This window comes from Pinus tabuliformis, chromosome 7 (genome assembly GCF_031772625.1).
Source record: "Pinus tabuliformis cultivar Carrire ecotype Pingquan chromosome 7, CPIR1, whole genome shotgun sequence".
Taxonomy (NCBI): Eukaryota; Viridiplantae; Streptophyta; class Pinopsida; order Pinales; family Pinaceae; genus Pinus; species Pinus tabuliformis.
In genome coordinates, this window is record NC_142293.1 from 2,033,847,954 (window position 1) to 2,033,867,964 (window position 20,011).

The following is a 20,011-nucleotide window of genomic DNA, read 5'->3' on the forward strand; positions in this document are numbered from 1 at the left end:
CCTACTCATCCATAACAACTGGAGGTAGCTCATTAAGGCCATCTGGTTGTATCTCCTCGTCCACACACATAGCATCATCTGTGTATTGGTCCCATCTCTTGAGAGGACCCTCCTTGTACCTAGGGTCTTTTCGAGATATGAGACAAAGTGTGCTATGAATGTACACTAAGTTCTCTGCGTTCTTTGAGCCCAACCTATTTCACTTTTTGAATGGATAAAGGCATAAATACTCCAATTCCTCTTGCAAAATGAAGAACTAGCTACCTAGAATAGTAGGGGAAGCCCATTAAATTAATTACAAATTTAAAAATAAAACTAAAATGAACCCCAAAGAACCAATTTTGGGGTTCTAGGTACCCATCATCAGGGTTCTCTGTACCTGTCAAGACAAAAGAACCCAATTTTTTTAATGGAGAACTCAGTTCTTCATAGAAGAACCCGATTCTTATGGGTTCTTCTCAGAGGAATCTGTAACCAAATCTAGTACTTGGGGACGAGAACCTGGGATGGATTCGAGAACCCCACCCGTGGGTTCGTGAACCCGTGCAACATAGCCTGTTACCCACCATTTTGTGGGTGATATCCCTAGGATAATTTTTTTCTCCATGATAGTCCTCATTCGACAGCCAACAACCCCTCACAGCCACCATCTAGCTCGATGTGCCATTTCTGTGCCACCAGAGCTAGCCATGTGGTCCCTTACCCATCCACCATGATCGTATGTTTGAATGTGGGCCTCCCAAACCTAAAGGTATGCCTTGTTATTTGGTAATTGAGTATTCTAATTTATTTATCATGGAAACTTTGGGCACGGATTAATAGGGTGGTTCGGCGGAAAGAGTGGTCTAGGTTTGTGCTCTTGTCCCCTAAGTCTTTTTTGGGATGTTAACCTTGCATCCTAGTCCCGTGAGATCTCTTTTACTGATCTATTGGTTTTAGGGATGGTACTACATGGGAAACCCTAATTTTAGTTGCGTGGTCTCGCTCTCTGATTCGCATATATTACTCCCCTTCTGCTCATTACACCCCCAATCATCAATCCTGCCATATGGGTCCACATTCCTCCACTGAGTCCACATAGGATCAATGACTCCCTCTTCTTGCCTCACATCTTGAGTCGGGCTTGGAATGATGCCCGGAGGTTGATGCAACTAAAAGAAAAAGAAAAAGCATAATTGGCCACATTCAACAGGAAATTGTACCACAAAATGCAAAAGATGGTCGGGACAAAAGCATTTAGCACGTGGGCAAAAAACATGACATGAGCTCTACCCCATTCCATGGCCATCACCCTGGTTCCTACATGGCCCTTGATGAGCCTCCTTTATCATTCAGGAACCCATGATTGTCCCAACCCCCGGTGGGTGATGAACTACCCCACCTTATAAAGGGGTATCCACTGCTATACTTTACGCATCATGCTCTCATTAGCTAGAGCCCCGAGTAGTTAACTAAAAAAAATCATATAGAGGCAAAAGGCATATGGAGAAGGGTGGAAAAATCAAGGACGGGGTAACTCATGCACCACGATTGCTCCCTCCTACACATTATATACCCAAGTGTGGGCTTCCCTTTTATTAGCTACCCTTGTATGATGGCATGTGATCCATGTTGCTCCCTTTCATTCCCTACTCCATTCCATCATTATGCCACATGCCACCACCATTTGAAGGATGTACAACAAACATACCACCCAGTTTAGAGGTAGAAACCACCTAATAGGATGCTGGGAGACAATACCACATGCCAAAGCTGACTATGGAAGGGCCTTGTATGATGGCATGTGATCCATGTTGCTCCCTTTCATTCCCTACTCCATTCCATCATTATGCCACATGCCACCACCATTTGAAGGATGTACAACAAACATACCACCTAGTTTAGAGGTAGAAACCACCTAATAGGATGCTGGGAGACAATACCACATGCCAAAGCTGACTATGGAAGGGCATGCCATTATGAAGTGCTCACTTGTCATCCATGGTTTATAAACTCTTTTACTTGATTTCTTAATGACTTGGTGTGCTGGGAGGCACGGGGACACATTGGATCTTATACAGGATTACAGGTGGTTTCCATTTGGGTCTGGTCTCCCTATATGGGGTCCTGGCCCCAGAGGGCTACATTGGCACATGTAGGGTGTGTGTAGAGAGCCATGGGCCTCCACAACATTAGACAACACTCCGTGGATCCCCATAACCATTCAAAGATTGCTCGTGGTTCACTTATTGGAGGAGGAAGATGCATCGGATCCATCATGCCCAGTTGGCCCCAAAGTTGCACCATACACTTGGCAGATGATCTGGGACTTGCACGATGATGTGGCATCACCTACACCATCATCCTAGCCCTTGCAGGCGATCTACAAGCATCTTCGATTTGTTTGGAGACCCATGAGGACACTTGTGTGCCCTCACATGTCATTTGGAGCACCCCTTGTTATTATAAGGGGCCAACCCCTTGTTCCCTGCTTTTGGGAGTTCAACTACACATTATGGCACATATGGACTCCATTAGGCCTCCTCCAAGGCCCAACGACATGCACTATTCATTTCAACCTCTTGAGAGGCTTAATCTTTTGTTTATGAGCTAGTTTGGTGGGCTTGTCGCCAAAAGTTAGTTATTTTGCACATTATTTTATTGTAGGGGCTAATGTAGGCCTAATTAGCTAAATCAAACTCATTAGAAGTTTATAAATACAGGTGATGTGAATTCATTTTAGCATCATCACTTGGTTGCACTTGTGTCTCTTTAGGGAACTTCGCTATCCTTGGTGGACGAAATTTGGAGAATGGAATGAATTTCGATGTTTGGATTATTGGATTATTTTCTCTTGTCTTGGAGCTTCTTGTTTGGAAAATTTTTGATGGTTGGATATACTATAATACATTTAAGTGCAATTTTAATGCTATACTTTGCTCTATTTTGTCACATACATTGTTGCTGGGATTTCACTATTTTAGAGCTAATTTATTGCGAAGTTGTGGAAATTTTGTTTCTAAATAGTGATGCTTCATGTATGGGCTATATGCATTATGAGTGAATGTTCCTAGGGATATTTCATGGTTGAAATTTATCTTGATAAGGCATCTATTTTTAAAAACAAAGTATAAAGTCTTTGAAGTTGCTCTCCTTTGCCCTAGTGCTAAGTGAAGCTTCCTTTAAGGCCTCCTTGACCAAGAAAATCAAATCCGTATTCATAATCATTGTTTACTCCAATCTTCCCAAAGGATTAGGCACTGGTCTATCATAGGTGGTCACCCTAAAACTTATTTTTCTTCACCTTCTCCTCTTCTTTCTTCGTCTATCCCCATAGGTCACCTAGGGCATCGAATATCTCACAATCTAGCCATCCAAATACTTCGATTTTTGGTCCACCACTGTGCTGGTGTGTCCTAAAGAAGCTCTCCAAATTTCATGAGATTCCGACAGTGGGATCTTGAGATATCGCAAGCCCTAGTTGAAAGACCAATTCTTGCCCTTGGTTTTCCTTGAGCTAGTTACCTCGTAGGGATCATTGTGGCACCTTTCATTGAATTTTTTTTCTTTGATCCTCTTCTCTTCCTGTTTAGGTCAAGCTCATGATTGGTTTCTAAACCTTCGCCCCTTGACCTAACCTAGGGTCCATTTGGTCCCGTGTGGTCCCGTTTCCTATCAAAGCTAACTTTTCAAGGATCACTTAGGAATCCAAGTTCCATAAGGATTTTGAGGAATAGGAAGCTCCATTGCATGACATACTCCCTAAACCTAACCCTCAAATCCTCATCAACCTTTCCTAGAAAAGCCTACACCTTGCTTACAAAGCAAGCAAGCCCTAATTTTGAGTTTCTCCTTGGAAATGGTGATTGGAATCATTTCTTATCCATTACATTGATATATTCTTCGTAAGTGAGTCTTCATACCGGGTCTCCTCCGATCGGTGAAAGTCTGTTAACAGTAGGGAACCTTAGCTGAGGTTATAGTGGTCTAAGTCTCCATTATTGCCCTTGTCCTAGCAGTTGCCCTTTTAGGATTCCCTTTAGAACCCTTGCTAGTTCGAGCGGTAACAAGACCTAGAAGACCTAAAAGCACGAAGAACATGCTTTTGACTCAAACTTGAGTATGAAACCCATACTCCAAATTAAAATATAATTTCTCTTTCTTTCGTTTTTCTTTCTTATAAAGAATATACAATGTCATGATTACAATTACATCATAATGAAAACTAAACCTAGTTACAATTTTCAACAGCTTGGAGCCTAATTTTTGTTTTTCATTTCTATTTGCTTTATAGATAGACTGAACATTTGTGTAATTGGTTGATGAATAACACTTAAGAAGTAATAAAAAGAGATGAAACATTCACAAGTAATTATGAAGACAGAGAAATCAAGCTTAATCTCACTACACTTGATTTCTCAACACTTGACACTTGATTTCTCAACACTTGACACTCCCAGATTTTGGATGTGACTCGCTATATTTTCTAGTTCCATTGACTCAGTCTTTTGGTCCACTGTGGATATGAATAGAATTATTTCATCTTATATTATCTATTAGAAGATATATTAGTGATTACTTTGTTAAAATTAGTATCCTTTTTGTTGACAGGTTTTGGCCATGGTAGAGCGAGGTGAGAAACCTCCAGGAATTCAGGTTGGATTTTCGGTCTCCATTCTGTCCTTATATCTGTGTTGCTCACTACTGCAAGTTAGTTGCCGGATTGATTTTTTTGCTTATTCAGCATACCTTTATATTATGCAGGAAATAAATGACAAGCCACCAAATCCAAATCAACCTCCATCTAATCCTAGATTAAAACCAAAGCTGAAGGTTAACAATTCATTATATATGCATTTTTGACCTATGTTATTCTATTACTTTTGCGACATAGTTTTATAATTGAAATACAGGTGTTCTCTGAGATTTGGACATTAGGATTTGCATTTCTTCTTGAATGGTCCGTTTCTTATTAGGTTCTTAAATGATTTTCTGTCACTTTAACAGCCCTGGGAACAGATCCAAGTACAAAATAATAATGGTATACCCAATGCACATGCTCAGTTTTTGAAAGTAGGAAACTCTTCAGGGCTCAGTGAAGGAGCAATGCCAATGGGCAATGGGTTCAGTACCATGCAAACAAAATCAACCACAGTCTCTGTTAGTCAATCTGACAATACTGACCTCTGGTGGCGACGAAGGAATGAATCAGAGTTTAAGGCAGTTAAAAGTCAGGTGCCTGAGAGCAGTGTGAAGATAACTGAGATGGAGACTGGTGATGATGGGATAAATGGCAGTATGCCCGGCTTATCTTCTAGCAGTTCTGTCTCTGGCACATTTGATGGTCCAGGTAGTAAACCTTTGCATAGTTTGAGTGGCAGAAGTTGGGTGCCTCCTCCAACACCTCCACTTGCTATGGCTCAAGCAGCAGAGGCAATTCGACACCCAAAGTCAAAAGTGAAACAGGAAGAGTTGGAGGCTAGAACAGAAGCACCAAACAGCTCTATGTCAGATCTAAGGCAGGAGTCCACTAATGGGCAATTTACACCATTGGATTCTATGATTCAACAGGAGGAAGCTCATGTGTCGCCATCGTCTGATCTCCATGAACTCACAGATAACAGAAAAGAAGAAGTTAATGGATTTTCTACATTTACTGAGGAAAATTCATATGAGAAACCTTTGTACAAGGAGGTTACGAAGGAGGATGCTGAGGAGACTGAAGGTGCACACACATATTAAAAGGTGCCATATACTTAATTTTTGTCTTTCTTTTGGTTCCTTTTTTGAATTTGGTCAGGAATATTTGTCACTCACATTATTCTTTTGATGTTTTGTGCTTTCTTAAATGTCTGCCACTGATGCAAATAAACATGCAGCTATTATATGCCACTCGAAATAGCCAGTTTACTTGGATATTGTCTACTTTCTTGCCCTTCCTGAGTTTTTGTGCACATTTACTAGAATTGATTGAAATTTGTCACCATTTCAATACTGCTACTGATTTTGGCAATATACTTAAAAGCATGCTAGTCATGCAATATATTGCTTTTTCTGGTTTGTTTAGATAATGCTTCTTGTGTCGTGGAAATAATGTTGGGATAGTGAATTTGTCTCATGTATATGGCATGAAATATTACACACCTATGTAAATGTGAGAGATTTGACACATTTATGTGGTGGGTCATGGAAGGGGGCATTACTATTGGTAGTTAACAACATTTGGTGCTTTGCAGCTTGTGAAGGCTGTCTGTGTATGCTTGACATGTATGAGGGAAATCATTTTGAGAGAAACTGGGATTAACCAGTCGAAGGATATTCAGGACTTCCATAAACATGATTGGATTGAGAAGAAAAGATATAGCTCAGAAGCAATGGGCTTATTGATATTGGCATTACTGTCTTTTTGAATAATTTTGGAACCCTTCCTGATGAAGAAAGACTAAGCTTGAACTTGTTGCTACTCTTTGAAGGGTTTGAACCTGGAGTTGTTAGGACAATATAATTGTACAAGATGATGAACTCAAATCCTTCTATTGAAATGAAGCTTCATAGAAGGTGGATCCCCATTGATGATGAATATAAATGGCTCCAAAGGGTGCAAGCTATTTTGTGTGTCACAGTTTGCTTCAAATCAAGGTTCCTTGACTTATTCATTATGTACATGGTGCTCTTGACTAAAGGAAGTCTCTGTAAAATATGATTAATAGTTGGGTTTTGCAGTTATTGCAGGAAACTAAAAGATGTTGGTCCTGTATTGTGGTGGTGCCTATTCATTAGGGAGTTTTGAATTTGGAGAGTAGGCCTTTTGTAGGTTTGGTTACATGATATTATAAAGTGAGTTATTCTTCTTTAGGATCATTAGTGACACCACAAATGTGATTATTAATGCCACCACAAATGTATTTAGAGTGTCTGACATGTAGTTAATATAGTTAGTCTCCACTTTTCTTGTCAAGAGAGATATTCCAGATATTCAAATATTGCCTGAAGAAAGGTTGCCTTAATTTGTTAAAAACAATTTTGGATTCCATCATTATTTATTTTTCAACTTGTTTGATTGCCTTGAGAAAAGATTAAAAAGGCTTAGATATAGGAATTATACCTCGTACGAGTTCTTTACTTTCATTGACAATAGATGAGATTCCATTTTTAAATAACGATGTCTTTGTACCTTTTGAGGAGGACACAATTAGTTATTTCTTAAAATATATATTAGCTCGTGTTTCCTTATACATCTCTGAAGTCCTTCACCACCTATGTATTTTGCACCATAGTGCTGAAATATGTAACTAGGTTCAGTCTTCATAAATGTATTTGAGATGTACTTATCAAAAGAATGAAGAAACTATTATTATTATTATTATTATGACTTATTAAACCCTGGGTTTCATGCTTGGGTCATCATGTCATAGGTCAAAGTCCCCATTGAGGACCTCTAGGATTTATTTTGAGTCATTGTGCATTAAAAGAGACCCTTCTTGGGCTTTCGAATCATGTAAAAAGAATTATTTTTGAGTCAAAAATGAATTTAGTCTCCTCCACACCAAGTCGGCCTCAAGAAGAGTAATTCGACCTCCCTGGAAGGCTATATATACAAGATAGTTCGAATTCATTTGGAGCATCTCACTCTCTCTCACACAGTTCGATTTCTGAAGCTAGAAGTTGGAAAAGTACAAAGTTGGCAAGGGGTAGAAAAGGAGCTAGAAAGAAGTGCAAGTTTCCGGAAGGAGATAGAAGACCTCAAGATCGAAATTTTGGGACAACTCTCACTCAATCTGAGGTGTATCAAGGGAGATCGAAGTTTTTCTAGTTTGTTCGAAGCTGCTGCTGCTACTACTGCTGGGTCAAAGTTGCTTTGGAAGGACTATCATTTGTAAGAAGGATTGAGGGCTGACTTGGCGTGGAGGAAGTCTCTGTCGAGGTCTAGTGTCTTGGATTATCTTGAGATACTATTGAAGGAAGACTTGGCGTGGAGGAAGTCTTTGTCTGGGTCTAGTGTCTTGGATTATCTCGAGAAACTATTGAAGGAAGAATTGTTGATTGGGTTTTCCCCTAGATAGGGGTTTTGCCCTAGCTGTCCACTTACATCTGTTGTCCTTGTGTTATTGTTTTGGTAATTGCTTGATGAACTAAAAGATAAAAGAAGAACATACAGATAAAAGAATCACAAGTAATTATCTATATAAGAAAATCTTTCCGTGTTTTTGATTTTCTAACACTTAGGATATTAGTTTCTATCCAAAGTTTGTATTATGTCCTATTTTTCCTCCTCCGAGATCTCTTGATGAGGTTTTGGCATGATAAAAAAATTCTGTCACAAGAAATGGTTACACCCATGTATTACATATTTGTATTATAGGTATGAATATATTACAATGGGTTTTGCCTTTTCCACTAGTTCTTGTGTTCCTTTTTTTTCTTTAATGGTGATTGGTGGAATGGACAATTGCGGCGGTTTCATACTTGCGTTACATGGGGTCGATTCCCTCTGTTGCCACTATAACCACCAGGTGCACCACCTGCCCCTAACATGCACACAAGTTAATTAGGGAGATGGAATCAAGGACGTCATATTATTCTACATTACACGTTTACATGTTTTGCCAAGTGAGCTATCCCTTAGGGATTTTTGTATGCTAATTGTTAGTTTTACGATTAGAGAGAGTTATTTCAATTAACATAAGAGCTCTCATGTTCTTGATGTTGGGAGAGGCATGTGTGAGGAGAGCTCCTCAAGATCCTTGGCACAACTGAAGAATGAGCACATATAATGGATGGAGAATTGAGGTATTTGTGAGAGTATAGTGTATTTCTTAGTGTTTTTCCATTTTGCAGAGAGTTTGTTTCTTACTAGAAAGCATGTAGTTTTACGATTAGAGAGAGCTATTTCAATTAACATAAGGGCTCTCATGTTCTTGATGTTGGGAGAGGCATGTGTGAGGAGATCTCCTCGAGATCCTTGGCACAACTGAAGAATGAGCACATATCATGGATGGAGAATTGAGCTATGATTTGTGAGAGTATAGTGTATTTCTTAGTGTTTTTCCATTTTGTAGAGAGTTTGTTTCTTACTAGAAAGCATGCCCTTGATTGCTTTTGAGTAGCTTGTTATTTTCTTAATGAAATTGATTTTATATTGTCTAGATTTTTAGTGCGAGGAAAATGCAAAAGACACAAGGCCAAGTTTGTTGTTTTTTTCTTGAGTTTATATTTTGCTTAAATAAAAGAATATATTTTATTGGTTGAAGGATTGATTGATCAAATCACTTGTGAAAGCTCTGTTGTTATTGAGCTTGATCTACAATTGATGCATTAAAGGGAGAGGATAGTTGTGGTTTGTTGAATTGTACTTGAAGCGGGACAAATTCAGGATTGATGCTTCTTGCAACACAAATGACCTAATACAAGTGGTTGGTGTTGATGAAAAGAAATCTATGATTGATGATTCCTTAATTGGGTATGGGATGGAATCATTCACATTTATTCAAAAGTGAATTGATGAAGGCAAATTTTCTTGAAGATGAACCATAAACATAAGATGGAAAAGCACAATGTGATACATAGAGGTATAGGCGAATATGAAGTTCAATTTTTTCTTTTGCGGTTACAAAAGAAAACATTCATGGATGTATGAAGGACAATAAATAAGTAACATGCAACATTTTCAAAACCATTATCAAATAGTGGAAAGCGTTAAAATTAACAGGAATGAAAAAGTGATAGGATATGAAATGGACATCGCCTTTCTTGTCCATGACTATGAACCTCAAGTGTTGGATTTCTAATCCAAGATTTCAAGGGGGACGACTCCATTGTTCAAGAAGTTGAAGGAGTTAATGATGATTCTAAGGAAGTTAATGATATAAACGCTTGTGAAGTTAATAGTAATGTTAATGATATAAACGTTTGTGAAATTTGTCATTAATGCCTACACTATCATCGATTTGGCTATCTGTAGATGGAATGTTTTATTCTCCATCCTTGTCTTCACTATGGAAATACAAATTATCTTTTTTGCAGATGTCGAAAATGGAACAAGGTTAAAAAACAATAGGTTCACTGTGATTGGATGAGCCCTTAGTGATGGAATTTAGAAGCCAATATTTTTCATAGGTCTTATCTTCGAGTTTAGACATCGTTAAACGTTAAAGACATATTTGAATAGATGTGTTGCAAGAACAAATGGATTTAAATGTTTTTTTCTAGTGTTTTTAGAGGATTTAGATGGTGATTTTGGGTAGGACAAAGGATTGATTATGGATATCTTTTTGAGTTGAAGATGAGGTTGATGACTTTGCTCTAGATACAAATGCTCTATTCCACCTTTTGTGGGGTACATTGATGTTGAAATGAAGCGTAAGTGGTGCTCAAGAGAAAAACCTCTTGTGAACAAGTGAGCTCTCCATTGAGTTTGTCCGTAGCACAAGGTAGATAGATGTTGGAACACTCTAAGACAATGTTAAACTTGAAGCTTCTAATTGATTAAAACGTGTAACATATTTAGAAGCCAAATATGTGTGCCTTTTTACCTAAGTAAGACGATACCTCCAAATAGGGCATGTGTTTTTTATTCTACATGTTAGACACCAATACATGAGTACACGTGTCTGACACATGTTTGGCACATGTCCTATTCACAGGACACTTGCCAAACACGTGTCTAACGAATGCCCTCATCATGTCGCCTGTAAAAGAGGCCTGCATCCCATAAAAACATGTTTTCCCTTTCATTTGAGCTCATTTCATTGAAGAAGTTGGAGGTTTTAAACATTTTGGAGTGCAACTGAGAGTTATTGTGTAGTGTTAGAAGGGATTTCAAGTGCTTTGTAAGTGGATTAGTCCTCCAATATTCAAGTTTTTTACTACAAAAGTCCATTATCTTGCTCATTACATAAACATCATGGCTCAACCATCAAGGGCAGCTAGAAAATGTGAAGGAAAGGGAGGAATGCTCCCAGTGATGTTGTCTCTGCTCCTTCATTTTCTTTAGGGTTTGCTAGTGTTTCATTTGCTAGAAGTGGTGTTGCAATAGTAGCATCAAATATCGAAAAAATATTGTTTTAGAAAAACAATAGGTTAAAGAGAAAAAGTTGTATGATTGAATTTGATCAGGATCATGTAAATGTTGAAATTTGGTACCGGAGGACAGGTGGTTCCCTTAGGCTTTGATCTTTGGCCTAGGGAAAAGTGTCCAAAAGAATTTAATTTTTCTCCTAAAGTGACTTTATAATTTTATAAAGTTAAATCTAATTTAAAAGTGACTTTAAGTGATAAAGTTACTAAGTCTAATTTTAAAGTGACTTTTATAAAGTCAATGAAAAATTAGAAAGGAAAAGTGACTTTGGAAATAAATGACTAAGTGGGTCTTTATTAAAGTGGGGTGAATTAAAAAATTAAAAGTGAGATTTAAATGAGCATTTAATCTCAGCCTTAGATCTCAATCTATTTCAGCCATTGGATTTAGGGATCACCCAAAAGTCACTTGGGTTTAGATTAAAGGAGGAAATGGAGGAAAAGGTCATTCATTCTTTCATGAGCAGATTGAGAGAAGGAGAGCAAGAGAGCAAGGGAGATTTCTGGACAGTGAGCTGCGGAGTTTCACCAGCGGAGTATCAGCAGCAGAGTATCAGCAGCGGAGTTTCAGCAGTGAAGTATCAGCAGCGGAGTATCAACAGTGGAGTTTCAGCAGCGGAGGAGGTGTACATTGAGCAGCCACAGGGCTTTGAGGTGCATGGGAAGGAGTCCCATGTGTGCAGACTGAAGAAGGCCCTTTATGGCCTGAAGCAAGCTCCCAGAGCTTGGTACTCCAGGATAGATACATATTTGAAGGGGATGGGTTTCACAAAGAGTGAGGCAGATCCGAACCTTTACTTTATTGTGATTGGTGAGGAGCCTCTCATTCTGGTGCTGTATGTGGATGACTTGGTCATTACAGGTGCAGAGAGACTCATAGAGCACTGCAAGAGAGATCTTGCGACGGAGTTTGAGATGAAGGACATCGGCTTGATGCATTACTTTTTGGGCTTGGAGGTGTGGCAGGAGGAGGGGCATTTCTTCCTGGGGCAGGGGAAATATATTGTGGACATCCTTAGCAGATTCCACATGGAGGATTGTAGACCCATGTCGACATCGATGATCACCAACTGGAAGAAGCTTCATGCTTCAGATTCCGAGTTGGTGGATCCCACATTGTACAGGCAGCTGATTGGTTCCTTGATGTATTTGGTCAACACTAGACCAGATATCTGTTTTGCAGTCAACACGATGAATTAGTTTATGTGTGAGCCTAGGAAGGTTCACTGGGTGGCTGCAAAACACATTTTGCGGTACTTGCAGGGGACAATGGATTATGGTCTGGACTACAGGCATGGAGATGGAGTGAGATTGACAGGATACACTGATTCTGATTGGGCAGGTTGTGCTTCTGATAGGAAGAGCACTTCAGGGTGCTGTTTTGGGTTGGGTTCAGCAGTAGTGTCATGGTTCAGCCGGAAGCAGCAGTCAGTAGCACTGAGTTCAGCGAAAGCAGAGTATATGGTAGCCAGTCTAGCTAGTTGTGAGGCTATTTGGCTTCGCAAGATGTTGTTTGGCTTATTTGGTCAGCCGTTGAGACCTTCAATAATTTACTGTGATAATCAGAGTTGCATTAAACTTGTGGAGAATCCAGTATTTCATGACAGGTCAAAGCATATCGGGATTAGATATCATTTCATTAGAGACTATGTTCAGAAGGGAGCTGTGAAGCTTGAGTATATTTCCACTGATGAGCAGGTTGCAGATATTCTTACCAAAGCCTTACCACGGGGCAAGCATGTCTACTTCATAGACAAGATGGGTGTGGTGAGGAACACCTTCCTCAGTAAGAGGGGGTGTTGAAATTTGGTACCGGAGGACAGGTGGTTCCCTTAGGCTTTGATCTTTGGCCTAGGGAAAAGTGTCCAAAAGAATTTAATTTTTCTCCTAAAGTGACTTTATAATTTTATAAAGTTAAATCTAATTTAAAAGTGACTTTAAGTGATAAAGTTACTAAGTCTAATTTTAAAGTGACTTTTATAAAGTCAATGAAAAATTAGAAAGGAAAAGTGACTTTGGAAATAAATGACTAAGTGGGTCTTTATTAAAGTGGGGTGAATTAAAAAATAAAAAGTGAGATTTAAATGAGCATTTAATCTCAGCCTTAGATCTCAATCTATTTCAGCCATTGGATTTAGGGATCACCCAAAAGTCACTTGGATCACCCAAAAGTCACTTGGGGTTAGATTAAAGGAGGAAAAGGAGGAAAAGGTCATTCATTCTTTCATGAGCAGATTGAGAGAAGGAGAGCAAGAGAGCAAGGGAGATTTTTGGACAGTGAGCTGCGGAGTTTCAGCAGCGGAGTTTCAGCAGAGCGGAATTTCAACAGCAGAGTTTCAGCAAAGCGGGGTTTCAGCAGCGGAATTTCAGCAGGGCGGAGTTTCAGCAAGTCTATACAACGGAGTTTCAGCAGGGCGGAGTTTCAGCAAGGCGGAGTTTTAGCAACGTTGAGTTTTAGCAAGGCTGAGATAAGTTGTAAAAGTTTGCTTGCTGATTTTTGCTGAATATTTCTCTTACTGTAAAAAAACATTTTCCAGAAATAAAGAAGAGCTCTCAAACTGGTTTTCCCCAAGAGTTGTAGGGGGTTTTTCCAGGGTCACATTGACCAAAAATCTCAGTGTTTAAATGTGTTTTAATGGCTGTTTATTACTGCTGATTTTTATTTCTGCAATTTCGAGCACTCTGTAAAATTTCCAGAGTTTGTGTTTTCAACAAATTTATTTTTTCCAGCTTGTTAAATGTATGGTTATGGGAAAGGGCATTTAACTATATGGGAGAAATAAGGAGAAACTGAAAACCGGGGTGGGAAATGAGAATTTCTACAATAAAATTCTAAATGTGTTTATTTTCTAAATTCTAAAAAAAAATGAGTCTTTGTCTCTAAGTTGCAGGAAACGTGGGCAGGGGGTCCGTTTCCCCAGGGGAAACGAAACGAAACTCGTTTCCCCGTACCGTACGGCCTGGAAACGCGTTTCCGGCCGTACGGCCACGTTTCCCGAAACGGAAACTTGGCCGTACGGCCGGAAACGCGTTTCCAAGCCGTACGTGCCACGTTTCCCCAAAAAAAACACTTGTTTTTTAAGTTTTTTTTTTTTTTTTTTAATTTGTTTTTAATTTTTTTTAGGGTTTCCAGGTAGTAAATGTGATGTAAATTTAATCTTAATGTTTAAATGTTTATGTAAGTAAATGTATCATTCATGCTTTATGATTGCACATATATATAATAATAATTTTTAAATATTTTTAATATATATATATATATATATTATTATATATATTCGCGTTTCCCCGTTTCCAAAATTTGGGGAGGTCGCGTTTCGTTTCGCTTCCCCGTTTCGTTTCGCTTCCGCGTTTCCCCGTTTCGTGCAACTTAGCTTTGTCTATATTTCATTTTTGTGTATGTAATTTACTAATTTTATATATTGTTTAATATATTTAACGTATTTGTGTGTGTGTGTGTTGTTAAAGAATCCAGGGCAAGATAACATGAATGATTCTTCTAACTATGATAATTGCTTGTGATGTCTTTTTACTTATTACGACTAACTTCTTCTTCTTATTATTATCGTGTGTTCTTCAATCATCAAACAACTACCAAAACAAGAAGATCAACAAGATACAAGTACACATGATGTAGGCTCCAAGGCAATGCAAAACCTCTCCTCTTGAGAGGAAAACCCTTTAATCTCTTCTTATAGATTCTTTATTAACGAATACCAAGACCTTTGACCAACACTGAAGCCCTTCCAAGACCACGATCAACTTCTCTATAATGTGCTTGCTTTATTTCTTTCCAAACCCAATGAAATCTCTTCTGGCAACACTTCTTTGACCTCCAACCACAATTTTCGGCCTTAACTACAGACCTGCAACTTCTCTCGCCCGACAGCAGCTGCTACTTCGTACGTGTAGACAAGAACTGCTTCTTCTTTGCCTCCAACTACCTCACTTGACCTAATTTGACTTCTGGATCTAGAAGGGGACTTTGTTTTCCGTTCTTTCAGCCCTTTTTCATCATATCAAACCCTCACAAGAAAACCCTAGCTTGACTGCAGAAACTCGAGGGAAAAACCTCTCAAGGAATTTCAATTGTCTCTGAAGGTACATACCCACCCGGGTGTTCACTGAGTATGACCTTCTAGGACTATTCTTATTTTGGGTCCCCAACCCTCAAAGAATATCGGTCCTCTTGCCTACTCTTATCTTGGATGCCCTACCACATCCTCAAAGAGTATCGAATGCTAGATGATTACTCAATCCTCCATTCTTTCTTCAAAATAAAGACAAGAATGATGTGTCTATCTCTGCCTCTCAACTAGGGAAGATATGTCAACGAATCCAAGCTTGTGTCTAAAATACTCAAGCTTCTTATTGGGAAGAGATTTTTGTCAAAATATCAACAGTTTGATCATCGGTGGGGATATACTCCGGCTTCAACATACCATCTTGTACCAACTTTCGAATGTAGTGGTACTTGTTGCTTATGTGCTTCGTTTTTCCATGAAATACCAGGTCCTCAGATAGTCTTATACAACTAGTATTATCACAATGTATTAAGGTAGGGTCCACTGGTCCAGCAACCAGATCAAATAATATCTTTTTTTACTAGACCGCTTCCCTGCTTACTTCACAGGCTGCAATGTACTCGATCTCAACACTACTCAAAGCCACTGTCTCTTGCATTCTGCTCATCCAAGAGACCATGGAGGATCCCAGGCTAAAACATCCTCCTGTAGTGATTCTTCCATCCTTCTTGCTGCATCCCCAATCAGAGTCTATAAATCCTTCTAGATGAACATCTTTTCCTTATTTGTACTTCAGGCAATAGTGGACGGTTCTTTGCAGATATCTCAGTATATGCTTGGCAGCTATCCAATGATCATGTCTAGGCTCCATTTGAGGCTAATTGAGAACATTCACTGCAAAACATATGTCTGGCCAAGTATTCACCAGATACATCAGGGAGCCAATAAGTGGTCTGTACTTAGTAGGATCCACTGGACTAGGTTCAGAATTCCTTAACATTTTCAAGTTTGTGATCATCAAGGTTGTCATGGGTTTGCATTCCATCATATCATACCTTTCTAATAGCTCGATCACATACTTTCCTTGTCCCAAGTAGATTTCATTTGGTTCCTGCCAGACTTCCAATCCGAGATAATAATGCATACGTCCTAGATCCTTCATATCGAATTCTATTGCCAACAATTTCTTACATTCTTGAATTCTTTCTTCAACACCAGTTATTAGAAGATCATCTACATATAGAAGAATGATGACAGGTTCATCATTCTCTACTTTGATGTAGAGATTGGGATCTTTCGTGCTTTTACTAAAACCCAACCTTTGCAAGCATGCATCCATTCTAGCATACTATGCCCTAGGAGCTTGCTTGAGGCCATAAAGTGCCTTCTTCAATCTGCAAACATGAGTTCCTCTATTATTTACTTCAAATCCTAATGGTTGTTCTATGTAGACTTCTTCATCTATGGTACCATTCAAGAATGCAGTTTTGACATCCATTTGATGTACCTTCCATCCCATTGATGCTGCTAGAGATACCAGGGATCAGATCGTGGTATACCTTGCTGTGGGAGCAAAGGTCTCTTCATAGTCAATGCCTTCTTCCTGAGAGAATCGTCGAGCCACGAATCTAGCCTTGAATTTATCTATGCTTCCATCTGCAACATGCTTGATCTTAGACAACCACTTAGAGGTTACCATTGATTTGTTTTTTTGGTCTTGGGACAATTTCCCAGACTCCATTCTTCATAATAGTTTGGTATTCCTCATTCATTGCATTCTTCCATTCTTGGTGTTTGGCTGCTTCTTCAAAAGTGGAAAGTTCATCTTCAATGAGCTTCGACATGTATGCTGCATATCCAGAGTATCTTTCAGTTTGTTTCTCACCCTGAATCTTCCTCTTGCGGTGTGACCTTTTGCTTCTTGAAGTGTAGAAGTTAACCAATTAGGTCTCTTTCTTCTTTCAGCGAGAGAGATCGGTTCACTGGGACCTTCTTCTTCATGATGAGAGACTTCTTCTTTCTTAGTAACTTCTTCCTCAAACATAGGAAGATCCTCATCAGAATCAGATGGGGGATCTTTGGATTTCTTGAAGGTAATGCTCTCATAAAAAATTACATCTCTGCTTACTTCTATTTGATGTCCTTCCTTTATGTAGATCCTTTACGCCTTGGAAGAGTTGCTATATCCAACGAATATTCCTTTCTCGCTTGTGGGATCTAGCTTCTTTCTTTTGTCCTTGGGAATGTGAATATATACAGGACACCCAAATATCTAGAGATGATCAATATTTGGTTTCTTCCTAGTGAGGAATTCTTTTGGAGTTATATTGCCAAGTGACATGTGAGGACTTCTATTTTGGATGTATATTGCAGTCTTCGTTGCTTCTCCCCACAAAAACTTCGGTAAATCTTGATCATGGAGCATAGCCTTGACACTTTCTTCTATAGCTCTATTCTTTCATTTAACTACTTCATTCTGCTCGGGATTGTATGGAACTATAAGCTCCCTCTTAATCCCTTCCTCCTTACAGAAAGAAATGAGTTCTTTGGAAGTATACTCGCCTACATTATCTGACCTTAGAATGTTTATCTTTCTTTCTGTAAGATTTTCTACCTCTGCCTTGAATTCTTGAAATTTTATGAATAGTTTGTCCTTGAATTTAAGTAGAAAAACCCAAGTTTTCCTTGAATGATCATCGATGAAAGTAACATAATATAGATAAACCTCCAAGTGATTTAGACATGAGACCACATACATTGGAGTGGATGAGATTTAGAATCTCTTGAGCTCTAGATGTACTATGTGCAAATGGTTTCTTTGCATTCTTTCCCAGGGCACAGCCTTTGTAGACTCCTTCATGGTCGTCTTTGAAATTTGGTATTCCATTTACAATGGAGTTTAGAGTTGGCAAGATCTTGTAATGAAGATGACCCAATCTTCTATGCCAAGGTTCACACAGACTTATCTCAATGTGAACAAGTGCTAGACTTAGAGGAGATGAGAGTTTGTAGAGTCTTCCTTCTCGAATTCCAATGGTTTTAGCTTTTTCAATGCTTGAATCTTTAGCCCAAACACTACTTTACCATCTATAAAAGGAACTCTATATCCTTTTTCTTCTAATGATGAAATAGAAATAAGATTTTTGCACAAACCTGGAACATATAGAATGTTGTTGAGATGAATGTTAGCTCCTCCTTCCAGCTCAATTGATGTAGATCCAATGCCTTTTACCTTGACAACTCTTGTTGTCACCAAGCTCCACAGAGTATGAAGTCTTCCCTTTGGATAGGGTTTTGAGTTGCTTGTGATATCTAATAATGTGTCTTGAAGCTCCACTATCTCTCACCCATATACTTTCATCTTGAAATGTTCCGATGAGGGTTGAGAACAATCCTTCATTCTTTAAAGATTTGAGATCTTTGGAAGAGAGGAGACTATTCCATATTGCCTTGAAACTTTGCTTGATGAGACTTATGATGAACACTTCTTTTCAATCCTTTTCATAATAGAGTTAACCTTCTTCATGCCCTGTATGAACCATAGCTTTGATACCATGTTGAAGAATCTAGGGCAAGATAACATTAATGATTCTTCTAACAATGATAACTGCTTGTGATGTCTTTTTACTTATTAGGATTAACTTCTTATTATTATTATTGTGTGTTCTTCAATCATCAAACAACTACCAAAACAAGAAGATCAACAAGATAGAAGTACATAGGATGTAGGCTCCAAGCTAGGCAAAATCTCTCCTCTTGAGAGGAAAACCCTTCAATCTCTTCTTATAGATTATTTATTGACGATTACCAAGACCTTTGACCAACACTAAAACCCTTCCAAGACCAAGATCAACTTCTCTATAATGTGATTGCTTTACTTCTTTCCAAACCCAACAAAATTAGTTTCGGCAACACTTCTTCAACCTTCAACCACATATTTTCATCCTTAACTACAGTTCTGCAACTTTGGCCCCCCGGCAACAACTGCTACTTCACACGTGTGCACAAGAACTGCGTCTTCTTTGCCTCTAGCTACCTCGCTTGACCTAATTTGACTTTTGGATCTAGAAGGGGACTTTGTTGGCCCTTCTTTCAGCCCTTTTTCATCAGATCAAACCTCACAAGGAAACCCTAGCTTGATGGCAGAAACCCGAGCGAAAAGCTGCAGAATTTCAGCCTCCTTCACACATGTGGAGAGAAAGAAAGGGAGAGAGACCCAAAACACTTCTTCTTCTTCTTCTGCCTTCTTCACTATCCTTTTTTGCTTCTTCTTTTACTTGAGAGAGAGGATTGATTGTGTCCAAATGAGGTCGAACTGCCTCCTATATATAGGCTTCCTAGGGTACGAGTTCCAGCTTCTAGGCCGACTTGACAGGCTAGCAGGCCGGCTTGGTCTTCGAGGGCTCAGTAAAATACAAAAGTAATTCTTTTTACAATTTACAAGATGCCCGATGGGGTATTCATATTATAACAATGTCCCTATTTGACTTCATGACCTAGGACAATCCTAGAAGCACTTCCAATTAGTGCTTGACCTATAAAACAAATTTCTTGGGCAAGAAACCCAAGCTCAGTAATAATAATAATAATCATTTTTGTTTCTTTTACAAAATACAAGAATCAAAAGTACATTTCATATTTATGAAGACCGAACCTAGTTATACTTTCTTTAACATGTGTGTGTAACGGTTCGTCTGTATCTTGTTCCTAGGGTTGTCGTGTCTCATGTTGGGCACTCGTATTTCCGTGTCCTCCGTGTTCTCGTTGTTGAAGAATCTAGGGCAAAGTAGTGTTGTGATGATTCTTTGTTACTTGATAGCAATTTGTGGAGTCTTTTTACTTTTCTTGTTAGCTTATGCCTCTTCTTCTTTTTATTAGTGCATCTCTTATTGAAGCTTCTTATTTGAACAACTGCCAAACCCTAGACCCTT

At 38.9% G+C, this 20,011-nt stretch overlaps 1 protein-coding gene across 4 annotated transcripts in view; it reads left to right on the forward strand.

The window, feature by feature from the left end:
* Nucleotides 1-20,011, forward strand: part of LOC149256663 (peroxisomal membrane protein PEX14-like) — a 205,227-nt gene that overhangs the window by 169,933 nt on the left and 15,283 nt on the right. For 2 of the 4 annotated variants that reach the window (XM_089460815.1, XM_089460814.1), the window contains 3 exons: nucleotides 4,591-4,635; nucleotides 4,744-4,812; nucleotides 4,987-5,724. In XM_089460815.1, the coding sequence (XP_089316941.1) occupies nucleotides 4,591-4,635; nucleotides 4,744-4,812; nucleotides 4,987-5,721 (849 nt within the window). In that variant the 3' untranslated portion in view covers nucleotides 5,722-5,724. The remainder of the gene's footprint in view (nucleotides 1-4,590; nucleotides 4,636-4,743; nucleotides 4,813-4,986; nucleotides 5,725-20,011) is intronic. The other 2 variants (XM_089460816.1, XM_089460817.1) reach the window with 2 other exon arrangements.